Source organism: Seriola dumerili, unplaced genomic scaffold, assembly GCF_002260705.1.
Source record: "Seriola dumerili isolate Sdu_G_001 unplaced genomic scaffold, Sdu_1.0 BDQW01000025.1, whole genome shotgun sequence".
NCBI classification, from domain to species: Eukaryota; Metazoa; Chordata; class Actinopteri; order Carangiformes; family Carangidae; genus Seriola; species Seriola dumerili.
Genome location: NW_019174280.1, coordinates 9,555,031 through 9,574,652, shown reverse-complemented (window position 1 = coordinate 9,574,652; position 19,622 = coordinate 9,555,031). Strand labels below are relative to the sequence as shown.

The window sequence follows — 19,622 nt, the reverse complement described above, 5'->3', positions numbered from 1 at the left end:
CGTGAAACACATAAAACAAGTGGCAAAAATGACATGACCAGAGACATCAGTTTCCTAGTTGTCACAATACGGGCACATACATACATACATACATACATACATACATACATACATACATACATACATACAACTTCACATTCGCCTGAGGGTATACCAACCACTGACCATTCTGGAGCTGTTTATTTTCTTGAGGCTCTTCAAATCCCTCCATAACATGTTTGCGCAGTAATGTTTTGGAGGCATGAAAAAAAGTGACAGTACCACAGAGTAAGGCATTGCATAATTCATTGGATATCACAAACCATTCAGGGTATGTATATTTATTAATTTTTCTACTTCTAACATTCGTATTTACTATGCGTACGGTGTAAATAATAATATGCAAGAAAAGCAACCAGCACTACCTTACGTATGATTATCCTTGCATTTTCATAACGTGTTCTGGTGTCGTGGACAAGCCCATCGACTAGAAACATAATTGTGTACGCACCTGATTCGCTTACGCGTCTTTGGCCCACGCTCATTGGCTACTGTCATACGAAACGCGTTTTGATTGGTCGAATGTCGAGAATAGGAAGTGTCGATCAGTAGTAAGGGCTTAACATGGGTAGCTAAGTAGTATCTGGTTAATATAAACTAAACGCTAAAAGCTTTTTGCTCCTACGTTTTCTAGCCCCAAGAAGTACTCGGCAGCTAACTTTTAGACCGAAGAGTTGGGTCACTTGCAAATATTGCGCCGTGTGGTTGGTCTTTTGTGGCACTAGCTTTTTAGCTGGACGTCTTTTCAGCCAGTTACTACACTGCTAGCTTAGCTTTGCATTGGAATTTTTTAGCTTGTTTGACAGCTACAGCAGCTAAAATTAATCAAGGTGGTATCCAGAGAGAACTAGGTTCCGTTTTGACCGGAGTCTGCGTTCGTGTGTGTATTTATTTATGCTTTATATCATAGTGGGACTCAACTGTACCTGAATGTTTGGTGATAGAAATAGCAGCAACTACAGCTAGCAGATTGTTAGCTTGTCAACAACAGCAATGGGCTTCAAGAGGTGTTTGAAGACGACGAGAACAGTTTATTTTATGACCATTCTCCTGATAGTCTTCATTAAAGGAATAACATCTGGTAAGTACCTCATTTATGCGGTATTACTGGCTAATATCTGCGCAGACAGAAGTTGCTATAACGTTACGTTTGTAATACTATTGCAAGCAGCTGTTTAAGTTCTGAGAACAGCTTCGCCCATCTCAAGATAACAGTGTCTTTATTGCTGCAATATTAATACTTTTCAGATGAAGAGCAACAAGGGAATGACCGACCAGAGCTGAAGGTACGTCATAGCTATTTGATGTTGGTCTTCCAGTTAGGATATCAAACCCTGAGGATGACTGACTTGATTTAGAATTTATAAGTGCAGATGAATAACAAAATAGACCTCCATAGAAACGGCTAGTGGCATCTACCACCCAATGTCTCTTATGGGTTGCACCTGCCTTGCCTTGTGTGTTATTCCAGAGGTTTATGATATGTTGATATTATGATGTTGTTAGTATGGATTTATTTAATCCTATCCAAGTTATTGGCAGACAGGCATTGTTAATCATAAACTATTTGTGTGAAAGAGCAAAGGTCCATCTTGTCCAGGCTAAAAAAAACTGTAGGAAAAGTTTTTTCAGCCCAAATTGGCTGTTTAACAGGTAAGAGGGAATCAACATGTTGCTGTTGTGTTTAACTTTTTCTAATTCAGTAAATCAGACATTTTAGAGTGAGCAGATAGCAGTGTTGCAAGTTTTTGGGAGATAGAAATCACTATTAAGTTTACAAATAATCTTATTACGAACTGTATTCAATCAGTGTTAATATGCAATATGATCACTTCATTTAAGCTGTTCCCTTACAATAACCTTGTGTTTATCTTTGCAGTCTTACCATGACCCAGATGATGAAGAAGATGTCCATCTGGCATCAGTAATTGCAGCAGGTGTGAACTCTGGTCATGAAGTCTCTCAGCCAGAAGAGGAGAAACAGTCACCTGGAGATGGACTGGAGGGAGAGATGAAGGAGGACCTGCCTGAACAGCCTCCTCCTATTGAGGAGAAACCTAAAGAGGGTAAAGACAAAAATTTGTACTCAAATATTCAGCTGTAAGGAACGCTTGTAGTGCAGCCAGGCAATAGAACTACGGCATAAGCATTGTGTCGCCTGTTAACTTTGAGCATGCACACACAATCCTTGTCTTATTTTTGATTTTTATTAATTGAATGTTATAAATTGAGTTGTTGTACCTCTCTGTTTTAATGACTGAACATACACTCTTTCTGGCCATGGTTTGTTTTGTTTTTTTAGCTTATGTAGATGTCTAGCTCCGGATGTCTGTGTGAGACTGAGATTGTAAACTGGCATATCTTCTGTCAGTGTTCACAGGCTGACTTTTGAGTACAGTGTTTTTACCTGTCCAGCTTAAAGAGATTTAGATTGATGGAGCAGTGCGATGCCTTTGAGACTTTACTCTAGAAAACTTTCTCTGGCCATGCCATATTACCTCTGCTTATACTGTGTCATGATTATGACAGCAGATCATTTCAGTTGTTTTCATTTCAGTTGACACTGTAAGGGTTAATAGCTGTGCTTAACAAGGGTTTGATGAACCACTGTGCATAACTGTGGTTATACCTCTGTGATGAAGTCAGACTTGAAGTCGAGGCTTGGAATTTGCAGGTACAAACTTAACAGCTGATCCTTGTGATTTCATTTTTGTTTTAATGTTACATACCAGTTACTGAACCATAACACCTTAAGATTCTCCTCAGCGTGTTAAGTGTTTTAGTGGTATATTTCAAGGACCTTTTGTGTGACCCTATGATAACATGTAAGCTCTTTTATAAGCATCTCTGGCTAATGTTACTGGTCTGTAGCAGTGATAGCCTGTCAGTAGGTTTATTGACTCCTCAGTCTTAATCTTGATGTCATCTGTTTTTGAGAATGAAGACTACCCTGTTTTTTTTTTTTCTTTCTAAGTTTAGTTGAGTCGACACATTAACCTGTTTTTAGTATTGCTGACTCCAAGCAAAGGCGTGTGTGGTTTCAGGGCAATGCCAGATTGGCTAAACAGTTAAACCCCATGAGAAATCAACAGCGCCTTGCACCTGTGACTTCTCTTGCAGTCAGTTGCATCATTTTACTTGGGGATTGTTAACTGTTCTCCTACAGGCATCTTGCACAATTGTAGTATTGATCATAATATAAAGATCAAAATTTACGGAAATGTATTGAAATTAATTTTTTTAATGTTTTAATATGAAGACTTGTAGAAGAAAGAGAGACTTGGTAACTTATTTACATAGTGACAAATTTTCTATATGTTAATATATTACAGCCAGGTATTTTTACAACATTATTTTGATTTATTATCATTATAATAATATTGTGCTTTTTTTATACAGTTCCTGTGGTGAATGGAGGTACAGCCCATGGGGAACCCTGCATCTTCCCATTCCTCTTCCAGGGGAGGGAGTACTCAGACTGTACCACTGATGGACGGGGGGATGGACGGCTGTGGTGCGCAACAACCTACGACTATGACCAGGAGAAAAAGTGGGGTTTCTGTGAGAGTAAGTCTTCAATTTAGGGCCTTGACTTTAATGAGGTGTTGTATTTTGAAGTTAAAATGCAGTCATCCAGCTGCCTTAAACAGTGGTGCATTTGCTAAAATGGTTGGCTGAACATTTAAGTATTGCAGGCCTTTTTGTCACACAAAGCCAACAAATATAGATGTATTGTTATAGAATTAGTTTAATGTTAATTATTTGTCTAGCCAAATAAAACCGTCAACAGCTACTGAAACTGATAATGGAAACCGGTATAATGGCACATCATGGTTTCATTTTCACAATTGTTATGGCCCCCATGGCTGCCAAAGTTTTGAAAGCCATTATTTCATCTGTTTGTTCTTACTGGCTTCTCCTCTCTTTCCATTAGCGGAAGAGCAGGCACAGCAGAGACTGCAGGCGGAGGAGGCTGAGGAGCAGTATCAGACTGTCCTGGGTATGCTCAATGCCACCACCAGGAGGACGCAGAAGAAAGAGTGAGTTTCTTCCTTTTGATTTATTCCCTTGGCTTGAAGACATTTGCACTGTTGTAAGAAGCAGTTAGGTTTGTTGATAACAAATGGTGTTATGAGAAGAATTGAAAAATAAAAAAAATACAAATATAAAATATATTTTTATCTGCAAATGTTTACTTCCCAGTTTTTCCCCAGACTTGATAATTAGCTTAATCCTGAAACCTGAAAAAGAAGAAAAATAAATTACTGTTTCATCACTGAGAGACACGATCAAAGTGAGGATGAGGCAGTAAGATAGAGCAAACCGCTCAGACAAAGGCAGATCTTTACTCTAGTTTTATTTCAACCACCAGGACTGCTGCAAGAACAGTAAGCTCACACAAGCTGAGAAAAATATGTTTGTTTTTCTTTTAGATTAAATTTATATCAGGGAGCATGTACAAAATACATTCATCTAAGACTAGCTAATTTCCATCTTAAGTCCCTGGTCAAGTGAAGGAAACGATAAAACACAGAGCAAAACCTAATATCACAACTACAAATAAGCCAACATCCAATTCATAACCACACAAACAATAACACACTTAATAGGAACAAACACAATACAGAATATAGATATTAAAATATAATATACATACTGTATATCCGAGGTTATAAAAACAGGTCATCAGAATGTGAAATAAATTCTGTAAGATCTTGTGAGAGAAAATATGAAAACCTGTGCAGGCTTTCAGATTCATGGGGAGCTTATTCCATTCTTTAATAGCTTTGGATGAAAAGCAGATTGTGCAAAGGCGGCGCCTCATTTAGGGACACTGCAGTCTCCCCTTGAAGCAGACCTTGACCATTTGCTTCTCCACTCGGTGGAGAAGCACCATTATGAATAATCTTATGCAATAAATGGACGTCTGAATACACAATTAAATTGTCAAAGCTCAACATCTTATATTTAAGAAGTATATTGCAGTGGAGGTACTGTCGTAAGTTCCTGTCCAGGACTTTAAGGGCGTGTTTGTGCAGTGTCCTAATAGGTTTTAAGATGGTCTTGCTTGACTGTGACAAATAAGATATGCAAGAAATGCACATTGAATTCAAGTATGTCTTAGAGGCTTCAACTGTTAATGATTTCCCAGTATGTCCAATATGAACTATATTATATCTCAAAACTTGGCACATCTTTTTAATATGCTTTGTGAATGTGAGAGTATGTCTCGTTTTTTCGTAACGTTTGTGTCCGAACAGTCATCGTATGTAGCCAAAAGCTTCTTCTTTACCTAACAGACACTATTTGATCAGATTGTAAATGTAGTTTTGGGATGGCTACATCTATTTCATGTGTGCTTTATTACCATGTGACTTGGGTCAGCACATCCTTATTTGCTTTAGATGTCACAGTACTGTTTGTTATGTACACATTATTCTTCACTTCCACTTCACCTAAGTTATCTCTGCTTATCCAACTGCTCTCTCAGATTATATGAAAAGCTGCTCAAAGTAGCAGAGAAGGGTCACCAGAAAGCCATGGAGAAGGTGGCCTACGCCATGCTGTTTGGAGATTACATGAACCAGAATGTCACCAAGGCCAAGGAAATGTTTGAGAGGCTTGCCATGGAGGGCTCACCCAAAGCTCAGATGGTAGATTTCCCATTCAAAATGTTAATATTTAAATTGAGAAAGATGTTGAGTTGCATTTTGACCTGACATCTTTATTAAAAATGCAGATTGTTTGTGTTCAAATAATTAAATAGGTGAGATTGTACTTTGTCTCTCCATAGGCCCTTGGCTTTCTGTATGCTGCAGGACTTGGAGTTAACTCGAGTCAAGCTAAGGTGCGTTTTCATTCTGTTATATCTTACAATTTCTTTCTCCTTTGGAGTATTCTTCTAACACTTGTTCTCATATTCTCTACATCTTTTGTTTTTCAGGCCTTGGTTTACTACACCTTTGGTGCACTTGGTGGAAACTTGGTTGCTCATATGATTCTGGTGAGTCCACTGGTCTATCAGAGAATCAGTTATAGAATCACTCTATTTATAAGGTATTAAAATGCCTTTTCCTCTTGTCTTACTAGGGATACAGATACTGGGGAGGTGTGGGTGTTCCTCAGAGCTGTGAGTCAGCACTAACACACTACAGGCTTGTGGCAAATCAGGGTAAGAATTTGCTGCACTTACAAACTTTTTAATGTAATATTCTGGTGTAATATTTCGATTCTTTTGGACACATAACCTCATTAAAAGTCTCCACTTTTGCTCTCATCTCTTCCAGTGGCCAGTGATGTGTCCCTGACAGGGGGCTCAGCTGTCCAGAGGATCAGGCTTCTGGATGAGGTGGAGAACCCGGGCTCCACCAGCGGGATGTTGGAGGAGGACCTGATCCAGTACTACCAGTTTCTAGCTGAGAAAGGAGATGTACAAGCTCAGGTAAGATGGTTGTCATTGTCCTTTGTTCAATACAACAAGCAGCTAAATTTTCTTAATTAACATTTATTTATACCCTGATATTATCGGGTGATGATGCCACATTTTAATAAATATACCCAAATTGGATTCTCCAGGGAGAAAAAAAGGATTAAAAAAAATATATTATTCCACAATTTTGTAGAATTTCAATAGAGAAAGTGTAAGAAGGATAACGGCTACAAAAGTGGCAAACAAGTGTGTGCGTTCCAGGTCAAATAGACCTCATCATGCTGCTTTTTGTGACAGTTGACATATGTCTTAGTTTAAAGACAAACTTTCACGGTCAGTCAGTGCTCACAGCATTATGTAAGAATTAAAAATATTTGTCAACACTTTTTTCTATGCATGGACATATCTGCGTAATTTATTAACTATTACATTTACATAATTTAAATAAGTATTTTCAGTATTAATGGTAATTGTTTTTGATTGTAAACTAGTCCGTCTACAAGGTGATAGTTTTAACATTTTTTATTGTACCACAAAGTTAACTAAGCAATTTTTTTTCCCATTTCAGGTGGGATTGGGTCAGCTTCACCTGCATGGAGGACGTGGAGTTGAACAAAATCACCAGGTAACATTTTTTAAAAATGGCTTTGAATTATTCTCGTGGTTGTTTTTGCAGCAGTAAATGTATTTCTGATGTTCACTCTCCAACAGAGGGCGTATGACTACTTCACCCAGGCTGCAAATGCAGGCAATACACACGCTATGGCTTTTCTTGGCAAGGTGGGTGAGATGAGGTTGAATGTATTTGTCTGTTAATTCTGCAATTTCACTGAATACACCTTTTCTTTTTTTGTCTTACACTGACCAATATAGTTGCTGTAAATTGTCCTTTTCTGTCAAAGTATCTATTTGATAATATTCAAATAGATTTTTAAAGAGCCTAGATTTCTTTTTACCCGTCTGTTTCACTTCTGTGTTTGCAAACATTATAAATATGTAGCCTTTACAGTGTGAGAACTTGGGAGAATCAGTCAGATAGTTGGAGAGCAGCAGGATAGTCTAAATTCAATCCAAAATAAATAAGGCCAATAATTTGGCATTGGTGTTTTAACAGTGGGCGGCACAGTGCACTTGTATTTGAGGCGTTACATCAAGTTTTTCATTGCTGTGACTCCTTCTGTCCCTCAGATGTACTCAGAGGGCAGTGAGTTTCTCCCTCAGAATAACGAGACGGCCCTGCAGTACTTCAAGAAAGCTTCAGACTTGGTAAGAATGAAGCTGTAGAATGATGTCTTTATGTATGTAGCATTACTGCAGTTACGCTTTGAAAGAAAACAGCTCTCTGGAGAGGAGCAGGTGTCTGTTACTGCACAGGTGACAGGTGTTATTCAGCTGTCACTCACCGTCAGTATTTGCTTTGACACGCTCCTTTTCTTCACTCAGGGTAATCCAGTGGGACAAAGTGGCCTGGGCATGGCCTATCTGTATGGAAGAGGTGTCACAGTGGTGAGGAACCTTTTTACATGTTATAATCATTTTGATATTATCTGTACATTAACATAAGAAACCCAGCGTGACTCATTTTAGTTTTCAGCTGGTTTTCTTTTGCTAAGCTGACAGCCACAGTTTTTGGCACTGACAATAGACATAGGTGAAAATTTAAATCTCAGTAGTTTAGTTTATGAGGCTTTCGCTTTGTAACGCTGATGCTGAAATGAGAGCAGCCGTTTGAAAGTTGTGTGTTTGTGTCTTCAGAACTATGAGCTGGCACTGAAATACTTCCAGAAGGCAGCAGAGCAGGGCTGGGTGGACGGACAACTCCAGCTGGGCACCATGTATTACAGTGAGTGTTGAGGGCTTAGTGTGAATGAGTATACGTGTTTATATCTAAAGATTTGAATAATTTTACTCTCCCACATCGTTTTTTATTTCTGGTGACTATAATACTTCTTTTCTCTTTCATGTAATTGGTTGTTTTTCTCTCTCTGTCTCTGTCTCTCTCTCTCTCTCTCTCTCTCTCTCTCTCTCTTCTTCCTCTTGTTCCCCAGATGGCATTGGTGTGAAGCGTGATTATAAACAGGCACTCAAGTTCTTCAACTTGGCCTCACAGTCAGGCCACATCCTGGCCTTTTACAACTTGGCTCAGATGCACGCCACCGGTACTGGTGTGATGCGCTCCTGCCACACTGCTGTGGAGGTGAGCCACCCTGCTGTCGCTGCTCCATTCTCTTTGTTATGTTGAAACGAGGAGGGACTGAGAGCATCTGTGCTGTGTTTCAGCAGTTATTCATCCATCGAAGCCTATATTCTGCCAATTATGTAGCTCCTCATTTGAGTTGAACAGTTATCATTCATTCTAGTCTTCTAGTGGTCGTCATTTACACTCATGTATGGTATTGCAAGATGGAAAGTGATACAATTTAAAAGTCACAAACCTTAGAAACAGCTACAATGACATAGTTGTGTGTGACTGTCTGGTGTGTCACACTGTGTGCCTATATCTTTGCTGCAGCTTTTCAAGAACGTGTGTGAGCGCGGTCGCTGGTCAGAGCGTCTGATGACGGCCTACGGCAGCTTTAAGGAGGGAGAGACAGATGCTGCGCTGGTGCAGTATCTGCTGCTGGCTGAGCAGGGCTACGAGGTGGCCCAAAGCAACGTGGCCTTCATTCTGGACCAGAGTAAGAGAAACAATGACTTTAGCATCATGGCAGGAAGGAAAGGAAGTGTGTTTAAATGAAAAGCAAATCAGGTTCAAATGCCATAAAACAGTTTATTTAACAAAAACCTCTTTGTAGCCTTAGCATCACTTCTAGCAAACCCTCTGACCCCGTGAAAACCTGTTACCTGTGTGTGTGTCTAGCTCCCTGTTCTGCTGTGTGGCCAGTTGATGATCTAACAACAAATATGTTCTATAAATAATGTTTACACTTATTCTCTTCAAATTAACCAAATGCTACTGGAACCATTCACATTAATCAAGTTAGTCTTTGCCTTTAGTTTAATCACAGTTGGTTAGCTTCTTGTTAAACAATAGCAAGATTGATTTTAGTGAAACAAATGTGGCAAAGAATGCCTCTGTGTCTTATTATGCACATTTTTCAAAGTACTTTTTGGTCTTTGTTTGGAATGTAACAAACAGAAGGGGCGAAGATCTTCAGTGAGAATGAGACATACCCACGCGCTTTGCTCCACTGGACAAGAGCTGCAGCACAAGGTGAGTCCATACACACTCTGTTCCTCCTCCCTTTTACATCTGTGCTGGATTTACTTTTAGCACTTAGCCTTTCTTCTTTCTCCATCTGTGATTGATTTACATAAAGGAAACCTTACCCTGGGAGAGAAGACAGTCTATTATTACTATTACTATTATTGTCTTTCCCAGGTTACACTGTGGCAAGGATAAAACTAGGGGACTATCACTTCTATGGCTATGGCACAGATGTGGACTATGAGACAGCTGTCATCCACTACCGACTGGCATCAGAGCAGCAGCACAGCGCCCAGGCCATGTTCAACCTGGGTTACATGCATGAGAAAGGCCTGGGCATCAAACAGGTAAGCATAGAGTTTCACCGATGACTCTCAACATTACATTTATTTACACTACACGTCACGTTGCTTTATAAATGCAGAGTATAGTAAATGTAGATATCAAATTTAATGATGGACAGACAGATGTGTAATTCTGAAATGTTCCATTTGTTTTCTGCAGGACATCCATTTAGCAAAGCGATTCTACGACATGGCCGCTGAAGCCAGTCCTGATGCCCAGGTCCCAGTTTTCCTGGCCCTGTGCAAGCTGGGCCTGATTTACACGCTACAGTATATGCAGGATCTTAATGTAAGTGTTTCCTCCTAAATTCTCTAGCTGGATCAGTGTCAATTTGGCTTTGAAATGGAGACTCAGAACTATAATTCAGACCAGTTAAAAGCTTCTTCATTTGAAGGAACTGAAATTAATCAGATGTGTCTTTGTCCTTCATTCTCTCACCATTTGGTTGTGGCTCCTCTCAGTTGAAGGAGCTGGTTTCTCAGGTGGACCTGGACCAGCTTCTGGGCCCAGAGTGGGACCTCTACCTTATGACTGTCATCGCCCTGCTCTTAGGCACAGTCATCGCTTACCGACAGCGCCAACACCAAATCATAGTGCCACCTCGTCCGCCTGCCCCTGCCCCGGCACCCCCCCCTAGACCACCTCAGGAACAGCCACAAGCCCAGGCCGAGACCCAGGGTCAGGGTGAAACAGAAGCCCAGGAGCCGGCCCAGGAGGAAGAGGAGCAGCAGTGAGAGCAAGCCAGACGGAGTGAGGGCAGGAATAGACAGACAGAGGCTGCGCCAACCCACTGCGGGGGGCAGCTAGTGCTCACTAGCTGAATACCTGCTAGTTTAGGCACCGCTCCCACTCTGCCTGCTCCCCTCCACATAAAGAGAGACTAAGCTGGCTGCTGAACTGCTCAGTCTCACAACTCCCTTTCTCCATTTAAAATATGCTGGTCCTTAGAGCAAGACAGTGAAGGTGTTTATGGACAGAACAGAGGGCTGAGAGGATAACACAGACTTGGGACTTGTTAGTCTGTGACTCAGGATACTGCCAGAAGCACCTGTGTCCTCACCATGGAAATAGTCTTGCAGGTGCCAGATCAAAGACATTTTGGTCAACATAGTTGGAATCTGATATGTGCATTAGTTTCTTCTCACGTCCCTTTTTTTGAGAAAATTACACTCAGTTGAAGTGCTTATGTCCTAATTTTGCGCAGTATTTAGAAAAAAAATCAGGAAATTGTGAACTAAGATAATTTTATTTGCTAGCCCCGGTCTAGTTGCTAAAAGAAGTCATGTTTTTGCATGTTTTGCTGACTTTTTTCATACACCCAGTGAGTGAACAAGTTTTGCATTAATTTTCACATTGCAATTTTGCATTCATTAGTTATATGTTTAATTGACATGTTGTCAAGTCAGTACCTTTTGCATACCTGCGATTCACAGAGAAAGAGTTTTTGTTCATTCAGCATTAGTGACAGTGCTAAAATGTACTAAAGCCATGTTATGTCATCAGTTTAAGAACAAGAAATATGTCAAGTGGTGATCCATAGAAAAGCTGGTCTGGATGCTTGTTTGATAAATTATTTAATTTTAAGCACACAGGTTGATGTTTCGTGTTTTCAACGTGGCAGATATCTAGAGAGATTGAGAAGCTGCGGAAGTCAAAACTCAGCTGTCACCAAAATCCCTGATGCAGATCCTGTTTAAAATTCATACAGACGTCTTTCACTCTCAAGAGTGAAAGCAGAGTGCACAGCTGTTTTCAAAATTCATCCTAAAAAGCAAATGTGAGAAAAGCAGATGTATACAGCCTAGTGAAAGAACCAGAGAAACAGTAGTGAAGGTGTGCTGTACATTGGGGTGATCTCTCCATCAACATGCTTTGATTTGTTGATTTTTGGAAGGTAGCGTAATAGTCCCCCCTGCCTTTTTTCTTTAGTTCATTAAGCCTTGTGTTAGCTGAGGCAGAAATTGGACCAGCCTTAAAGATAGCAGCGCCTCAAACTCTGGATTGTTGGATTGTTTCTACATTAGAGGAAGGAACCTTTTTTTTTTTTTTTTTTTTCTTTTGGTTACCCAACTTCAGCTGTTGTGAGAATTTCCACCCCCTCACCAAAGTCCAAGTTGCAGCCTTGCGCTCTGCCTACGCTGTTCAGCTCAGATGGACCTAAATCTGAGCCTGAAATGGGAAACAAATGAAGCCATGGTTAGGCCATACAGTATTTCTCCAAACTAGATCAGAAACGTACATGCTGTTAAAGTCCATTTGTTCAGTTCCGCAGTGTGTGCTTGTTGTTATCGAGAATTTACCTGCCAAAACATCTGCATGACGTGTATGAAGTCAAAAAGGACAGTAAAATGTTATTTGCTGGACAATAAGAAATGATTCCAAACTGTTTGAATGGCATTGACGTTCATGTATTGATACCCACATAACTCTCCAAACTGAAACACTGGTGAAGATTATCGAAGACTGCATTTTTACCATCGCAAATACAAGTTTATAAAGAAATGAATAAATGATATATGGATATTTAATGGTTGTTAATGTTAATTTGACTTGAGAATTTTTTCCTTTTTGTTAAAATGTCAATATCAACAGGTATTTGTAGGTTAAACTCCTTGCAATACATGAAACATGAAGAGATGTGGCTATCAGTACAGTGAGTGATTGTAGCCCAATGGGCCGTAAAAGCCAACCATAAGATGAGGTGTTGTGCTGCTGACGTTGACTGAACAGTCAGAAAGGCTGTTACTGGACCCGCAGCTTGTCACTCAGCTTTAGAGGGTGGGTGAGACTACGTGACAGTGCTGTAAAAACTGAGCATCACATTGTGCAGTCTGTAGGGGTGTCCCATTGACTGGCCCATACGCACTACTATGGAGTGGCTTTGGATCGCCGTGGCAACATGTGTGCTCGTGTCCTGCTCTGTCAAAGGTAAGTGCTAGAACAAGCAGGAGGGCAGAGCACACGTGGGGCAGTGTGCCTCTGAAACGGGGCCCTTTTTTTCAGGCTGTGTTTCACATTGTGTTAAGATTTGCTTTCAAATAAACATTTAGATTTAGAACAAATGTCTACGACCAGCGTGCTGGCTGGTTGAGAGCCTGTTTTGTGCTGTAAATGATTGTGTTAAAGGAAAACTACTTGTTTAATAGATGAACAAGTGATAAACAAATGGACACTTTGGAAATTATTCTTCTCTCTAAGGCGACGACTGGTGGTTTGAGTATGAGGAGGGGATACGACACTACAGCAAGGAGGCCCTCAACAAGGTACTGTTTCCACCTGGTTTTATCTCAACATAAAAATGTTACTGTTAAACAATGGATAGTATTGAAAATCAAATTCTTATTCCAGAACATTATTTTGCTGGCTGATTTTATTATTCTTGATCATTTAACCAGCCAGGTCAACTTGTAATTAACTGACCAAAAGGCCTTGATTCATAGATTTATAAAAAAAAAAGAAGAAAAAAAAAGACACAACTGGACAAAACATGAAAACAACAAAATGATATATATGTAACCTACTTTAAGATAAGAGGCAGGTCACCATGGGGTTGACAACAGGCCACACCACATGGACCAGCAGGTATTCTGAGTATGTGCAGAACAAGCACAGCCAACAGACTAAAGACATAAACAAAACAAGGGTCAATCAGTCAAAAATAGTACAGTCAAATAAGGTGTGAGAGAATCCCAACAGGAAGAAACAGGGATCAGGTTAGACTGGTGTAAAGCTGGGAGTCTTATTAGACAAGAATTTAATCAGTACAAGTGAATTAGTAATACAACTGGTTACGATCTGGCTCTCTCCTCTCTCGTTACTTCTTCAGGAATTTCCTGAGAAAACTCGACCGGTGAGCTTCAAGCATCCTGCCTTCCAGTGTCCAGACATGAGTCCCTCTCCCTCTGTCCCTTCATCAGGTCTGCCACCCAGAAATCAAACTGTTACCTACTGTATGTGTTGAAACACTCGATTCGACTGATCGCTCTCTCCCTCTTCGTTCCCTTTCAATCTTTCCTTTTGCTTAGTTGAGTTTGTGAAGGTTGCAGATATCAAAGTCATCGCTGCCTTGGGGGATTCTCTGACAGTAGGTGTTATTTGTTGCTATTTTCTCAGCTCCACTGGTGATACAGTGTATAAAATATAGAACAAAATATCTACTGTTTCACTATTCATTCATGCATTTTGCCTAGTTGCTTACTGCTACTGAGCAGATGGCAGAAACATACAGATTATTTGTGGAATAAGGTTAAAATGTAAGCAAGGGGGAGGATGGATAAAAGAAGGTACAAGAAATACAATCATGATGACTCAATGTTGCAGTGGCAGTGCAGCCACATTAGTAATCACTGGTCTCTTTTTATGATCGCAGCAGAGGCACACACTCACAACTAGGCTGCCTGTACTTTCATTAGATCCCGATCACATCATCTTTTTGTTATTCTTAGATGTCGTGTCTTTCCTTTTGCAGACGGCCATAGGTGCCAACGCCACAACTGTCCTCGGGATTCCTATTGAGTATCGTCATGTGTCGTGGAGGTGACAGATGTGTAAAACCTGCAGAGGTCCTACATGTAGACACCACATAATATGATTCATATGCAACTTAACCTTTCAGACAATAGAGCATACGTAACTTTTTACATAAAATTGTTTCAAATCAAATGCAATTTTTTTTTTTTTTCTTCTCCACTTCCTCATCTTTCAGTATCGGTGGATATGGGTCTTTTCAGGATGTCATTACTTTGGCAAGTAAGATGTTTTAATCACAGATGATATCTCGGCCATCTCTTGACATCATTTTCTTCCACAGTCAAGCAAAGAGAAAACGCAATTCATGTTCTTTACTTATTTATTTTCCAATTGTGTGTCTTAGATATCATCAAGCTATTCAATCCCAAACTGGTTGGTGCGGCTCCCGGCAAGACGGTTCACGGGATGCAGGCTCATATCAGTGAAACAGGCTTCAACCTGGCTGTGACCGGACAAAACACCTTGTGAGGCCTCATCGCTGTTTTCAACCTGCAGTGATCAGACACTAATGAAACCATCCCCGCTTATCCAGAGGGATCATTTCAGTTTAATGTCGAGAGCTGAAAACCTTGACACACTTTGCAACCAGTAACATCAAAACAGTTTATCCTGATTTAAGCTGTGTTTGGGCTTCAGGCTACTTCGACTAGGAAATTATATTCTTTAAAAAAATGTGTGAGTTATAACTTTCAGTTTTATCTTTTAATGATGCTCATGAAGATGTTTCCTTCCAGCAATCTCCCAGGCCAGACGAGACATTTGATTGACACACTTAGAGGTTATGAGGTACAGTCATGCCCCTGTTTTCCCTGCAGCGAGCTGATTATTAACACTGTTTTATATGGATCATATCTACATTCTGGCCCCTCTGTTGTCCCTTTATTCAGGGCCTGAACTTCGAGCAGGACTGGAAGCTTTTGACCATCCTCATGGGCATGAATGACATCTGTGATTACTGCAAAGATAAGGTCTGCCTGCTTCTCTTTTGAATGCTGAGTTTAGTTCAATAGAAATAATTAACCTCTGCAGAATTTCCATATTCTTTCCAGGCTCTTTTTTCAGTGGATAACTTCATTCACTATATAACCGTCTCCTTGGAAATGCTTATGAATGAGGTAAAAAAAGAAAAAAGAAAAAAGGACATACTGTTTTTGGATCCATTTTTAGCTTCAGGAATGCACACGTCACATTTAGTGCATACCCTTCTCTCCATGATGTCCTTCAGGTTCCTCGTATGATCGTTAACGTGGTTCAGATCCTGCCCATGCAAACTCTGAGGGAGGTGCAGAAGCCCACCCCAGGGTGCCTTCTTCAACGGTGAGCCACTCTTTCTTAACATGCACATTTACATGAGCCTTAAAGGTCCTCCTCAACTAAGAAATTATGTTTTGCTTGTTGCTACTTCACTTGGATGTTTGACCTTTAATGTGCAGAATGAAACACTAGAAGGCTGTTTTCACAATCATCAGGTTTCTCTTCTCTTTTAATTAATTAATATGGAAAAACCAAATCAGACATAAATCATTATTGCAGGGAGGATATTTTTGTCTGGAGGGGCTCTTTAATTTAATCAAACCCTGCAGTACAAGCACATTCTGATGATTAGATTTTTTTATGTCTTAATGATATAAGTTCAAATCTTGATTGGTTCACATTTCTATACATTTTTTAAATCCCTATGCAACGTTTTAGGTCTTTCTGTTCGTGCCTGATAGAGCCAGTAGCCAAGTCTCCTGAGCTACGGGAGCTGGTAGAGGTCAATCTGGAGTTCCAGGTACAGTTGATACCTCTCACTTTATTAAAGGTGCATTTTGTCCATAATAGGGAACAACATAATTGATGATTACATGTATTGATGTACATATATTGATTACGTGTTAACAATTATCTGCATGTAATTGGTTTGCTCTTATTAATACACTAAGAGTCAGAAAAATTGGCAGATGATGTGATTTTAATTTTGCGTCCATCTCTAGAAAAGACTTGAGCAGCTGCTGCACAGCGATCGCTTCTTCAAGGACGACTTTGCTGTTGTTCTCCAGCCCTTTCTCAAACACGCTGACCCTCCCCGCCTCCCGGTAATCTGTCTCACTCCAGAAGCCACAACAATATCAACATGGTAGAAGTGTCTGCCTTCAGGAGATCAGCCGGTGTGAAACGTTACACAGTGATGACTGAATCTTTTACGATCCTGAGAGCGACAGGCTGTGTAGCTTTTAGCCTTGATAACGCCATAGGTCACCAACAACACACTCTGTCAGTGAATCTACACCAGTCTATGTTTTTGTCTCCCTGAGCAGAACGGGAAGATCGATATGACCTTCTTCACTCACGACTGCTTCCACTTCACCATAAAGGGTCACGAGGAGCTGGCCAAGGGACTGTGGAACAACATGGTGAACACTGCTTGTATTTAACTGAATGGAAAGAGGTTAAAGGTCAACAATCAGCCCGGTGCCACTCAGAGAGATGTATTGTGTGAAGAAATGCCATATAAGGAGGAAATATAATGAATAATAGAACATACTGTATATGTAGATCACAGGTATTAAAGAAATTAATCAGCGTAGTTCACTGTGTTTCTCCTCTTCTCTCTGTCTCCTGCTCACAGTTTCAGCCCGAGGGAGGAAAGATGATTGTGAGCAGCTTCTCTGACCCCATCAGTCTCATCTGTCCACCGATGGTAAGACCTGTGTCTTCAACCCGAAACCAAACCAAGCCATCTTCTATCTTGATAGTGTTGTTTTATATTGAGGAAAACTAGATTAGAGCTGCGTTTTCTAAAGGATTGTTGTCGGTTTGTTGCCATTTTTGTTTGGTGGAAGTTGTATTATTGTCCCACGATAATGCAGTTGTTAGCAGGGACTATTTTGAAATCTTTCTCTGTTCAAGTCAGGTTTTTAACAGCAGACCTCTTAATACTGTTTTCGCTCAATTACCCTGTTTAATTTTCACTGTGTATGTGCATGTTTGTTCATCGTCTGTCACCTTGTAAATGCGAGGTGTCTGTGTCAGTTTTCAGAACATCTTAGAAACACCCACAACTACTTTTCAGAATCTGTTTTCATCTGCTAAATGAAATATTTGTTGCAAGCTGATTTTCAAACGTTTGTAAAAATGATCTAGATGATTGTAAATTAATGTTTAATCCATGTCACGCTTTTGAAAATTGTCTCCGTAATTATAACATCCCTTCTTCTCTGTGTCCCTTCTGTAGGAACACCCATATATCTTCACCCGACCAATTGCATCCAGGTCAGGCCAGCCTCCGCTTCAGTCTCCATCACAGGCGGCCATCTTGCTGCTCTCGCTACTCGTGGGTTTGGGACGTCTTGGACTTCTGTAGCTTTCACTTTACCGAGCTATTTTTTAAAACCATGTCTCTGCTTCACTGGTTACTGTTGAGGCGATCACCTGCAAAGGAGAGTCTGTGAGCCACTCTTTGAAACTTTGCGTGTCTGTGGCCCCAAATACCAGCATGGAGAAATTACTGCAGTTTTAAGATCTGAAGACCCCATAGATAATGTGACAGTGAATCCTGCAACTGAAATATTGAATCTTTAGAGGCGGATGGAGGTGGAGGTGGTGAAGAGTTTTAGTCCCTTGTTGGTGAGCAGATTGCTGCTCTTAGCAGAGAGTTTTCTATTTTGCTTTTAAATTTTTAATCCATCATGATGATTTATCAGTTAAACCACACACTAACTGTGGGGATGGGACAATCTTCATGTTTCTCCCACACATGTAATTATAATAATATACTGTAGGTGTATTTTTCTAGGGAAGGTCTTGCCTAGTGCAGTTTAACTATACTGTATTACTTGATATAAATTTCAGATGTTGTAATTAGCAAAAAAAAAAAAGAAAGAAAAGAAGTTATCAATTTTTGAATTTTTCATGTGACATTTATACATTCATACATAAAACATTAAACTAATTAGACTTTGCCCAGAAGTGAAGTGAATGTCTGTTAAATCTATGAAAGTGTTTTCTTGGAGACTCAATCAATCTCAGTACGTCTTCAGGCTTTTAGTTCTTCAGACAGAGTTTTGTGATATTGCCAAAGAGCATTATATTCAGTCATTTTGTTGAACTGGAAATGATAACGTTCACATTTTTAAGACAAAAATTACAAACTGCATCAATTTCCACATCAAAATTCATGTACCTGGGAGGATAACAGCTCGTTTACAAGAACATACAATCTGCATGCACAGAAATGATTTAAAGATGGAAAAGACTGCTTTCGTCCGTCTTACCCTCCGTAGACTTTCCTAGAAAGCTGTGACTTTTCAGACCGGGGACGGTTTAGTCACACGTCTGCTCCTCAGATCTCCAGGCTGCTGCAGGCCCACTTTATCTTCTCAGTCCTCTGGTACCTGCATTATTATGCGCTGAGCCTAAGTGGAGGCAAAGTAAGACACCACAGTGAGCACACTGGACAAAAACCCTTAATACAACTGAATGTTGAGCAGCAGAGTCATTGTTGTTTATCCATATACACAAAAAATCTCACCATTCAACATAGGTAGCTGTGATATATGATCACACAACAGATGGGTTCCCTATTCATCTGCTCTCTGGTTAAACAGAGCGTACAGTACAGTATGTATTGACTCTGTTTAATTAGTATAATTACAGGGGCAGGTGGGAGATATATTAAGCTCATATCGGGCTACTCTGGTTCGCTCAGAAATATTCATTTAGCTCTTGAATGGAAAAGAAAACCGTCCAGTATGTACTCAGCTTGGTAGGGTTGAGTTATATGGAATAGAGTGGAATGGTTTTCTAAAACCTGTTTCAAGGTAAACATGTCTCAATGCAGGCAAAACCTTTTGGACACTGACTTTGAATAGGAGAGGAACCTTTTAATGTGTTTATTTAGTAAAACATTTTCAGGGGTAAAAAAACTTGAGTATAAAAGGAGGATTTTATTTTCTTCACTATCACCCAGTATGTATTTTAGTTAACCATGCACTTTAAGATGTTAAATATGTTCCTATCTCCATTTTCCATCATCTTTCTTGGGTGTTACAGCGGGCTGAATTTCAGCCAGCCCTTGTAGCTGCTGGA

At 40.1% G+C, this 19,622-nt stretch overlaps 2 protein-coding genes across 2 annotated transcripts; both read left to right on the top strand.

Annotated features, from left to right (window-relative positions):
* The first annotated feature begins 585 nt into the window (after positions 1-585).
* Positions 586-12,550, top strand: sel1l (SEL1L ERAD E3 ligase adaptor subunit). The gene is made up of 21 exons (XM_022768504.1): positions 586-1,120; positions 1,288-1,325; positions 1,919-2,105; positions 3,439-3,606; positions 3,974-4,079; positions 5,531-5,693; positions 5,834-5,887; positions 5,984-6,043; positions 6,130-6,211; positions 6,327-6,481; positions 7,038-7,094; positions 7,181-7,249; positions 7,658-7,735; positions 7,913-7,975; positions 8,225-8,312; positions 8,518-8,666; positions 8,982-9,147; positions 9,609-9,683; positions 9,852-10,024; positions 10,182-10,310; positions 10,484-12,550. Exons 1-21 carry the CDS (start codon positions 1,033-1,035, stop codon positions 10,754-10,756), a joined length of 2,421 nt encoding a protein of 806 aa, XP_022624225.1. The 5' UTR covers positions 586-1,032; the 3' UTR covers positions 10,757-12,550.
* Positions 12,551-12,625: 75 nt separating this feature from the next.
* Positions 12,626-18,412, top strand: LOC111238803 (phospholipase B1, membrane-associated-like). The gene is made up of 16 exons (XM_022768493.1): positions 12,626-12,950; positions 13,221-13,285; positions 13,849-13,939; positions 14,048-14,106; positions 14,491-14,558; positions 14,728-14,771; positions 14,896-15,016; positions 15,287-15,338; positions 15,440-15,520; positions 15,602-15,667; positions 15,778-15,869; positions 16,245-16,326; positions 16,529-16,630; positions 16,853-16,948; positions 17,164-17,235; positions 17,770-18,412. The coding sequence occupies exons 1-16, from the start codon at positions 12,893-12,895 to the stop codon at positions 17,896-17,898; spliced, it is 1,278 nt and encodes a 425-aa protein (XP_022624214.1). The 5' UTR covers positions 12,626-12,892; the 3' UTR covers positions 17,899-18,412.
* Positions 18,413-19,622: the final 1,210 nt, after the last annotated feature.

What these genes read in the sequence shown, in the direction of transcription:
- LOC111238803 (XM_022768493.1), top strand. Translation starts at nt 12,893, where the DNA reads ATGGAGTGGCTTTGGATCGCCGTGGCAACATGTGTGCTCGTGTCCTGC. An exon ending in AGGTCAATCTGGAGTTCCAG is followed by an intron (nt 16,327 to 16,528) that starts GTACAGTTGATA and finishes GTCCATCTCTAG; the next exon opens with AAAAGACTTGAGCAGCTGCT. An exon ending in AGGGACTGTGGAACAACATG is followed by an intron (nt 16,949 to 17,163) that starts GTGAACACTGCT and finishes TCCTGCTCACAG; the next exon opens with TTTCAGCCCGAGGGAGGAAA.
- sel1l (XM_022768504.1), top strand. Translation starts at nt 1,033, where the DNA reads ATGGGCTTCAAGAGGTGTTTGAAGACGACGAGAACAGTTTATTTTATG. An exon ending in CTATGGCTTTTCTTGGCAAG is followed by an intron (nt 7,250 to 7,657) that starts GTGGGTGAGATG and finishes TCTGTCCCTCAG; the next exon opens with ATGTACTCAGAGGGCAGTGA. An exon ending in GCTGGGCACCATGTATTACA is followed by an intron (nt 8,313 to 8,517) that starts GTGAGTGTTGAG and finishes CTTGTTCCCCAG; the next exon opens with ATGGCATTGGTGTGAAGCGT.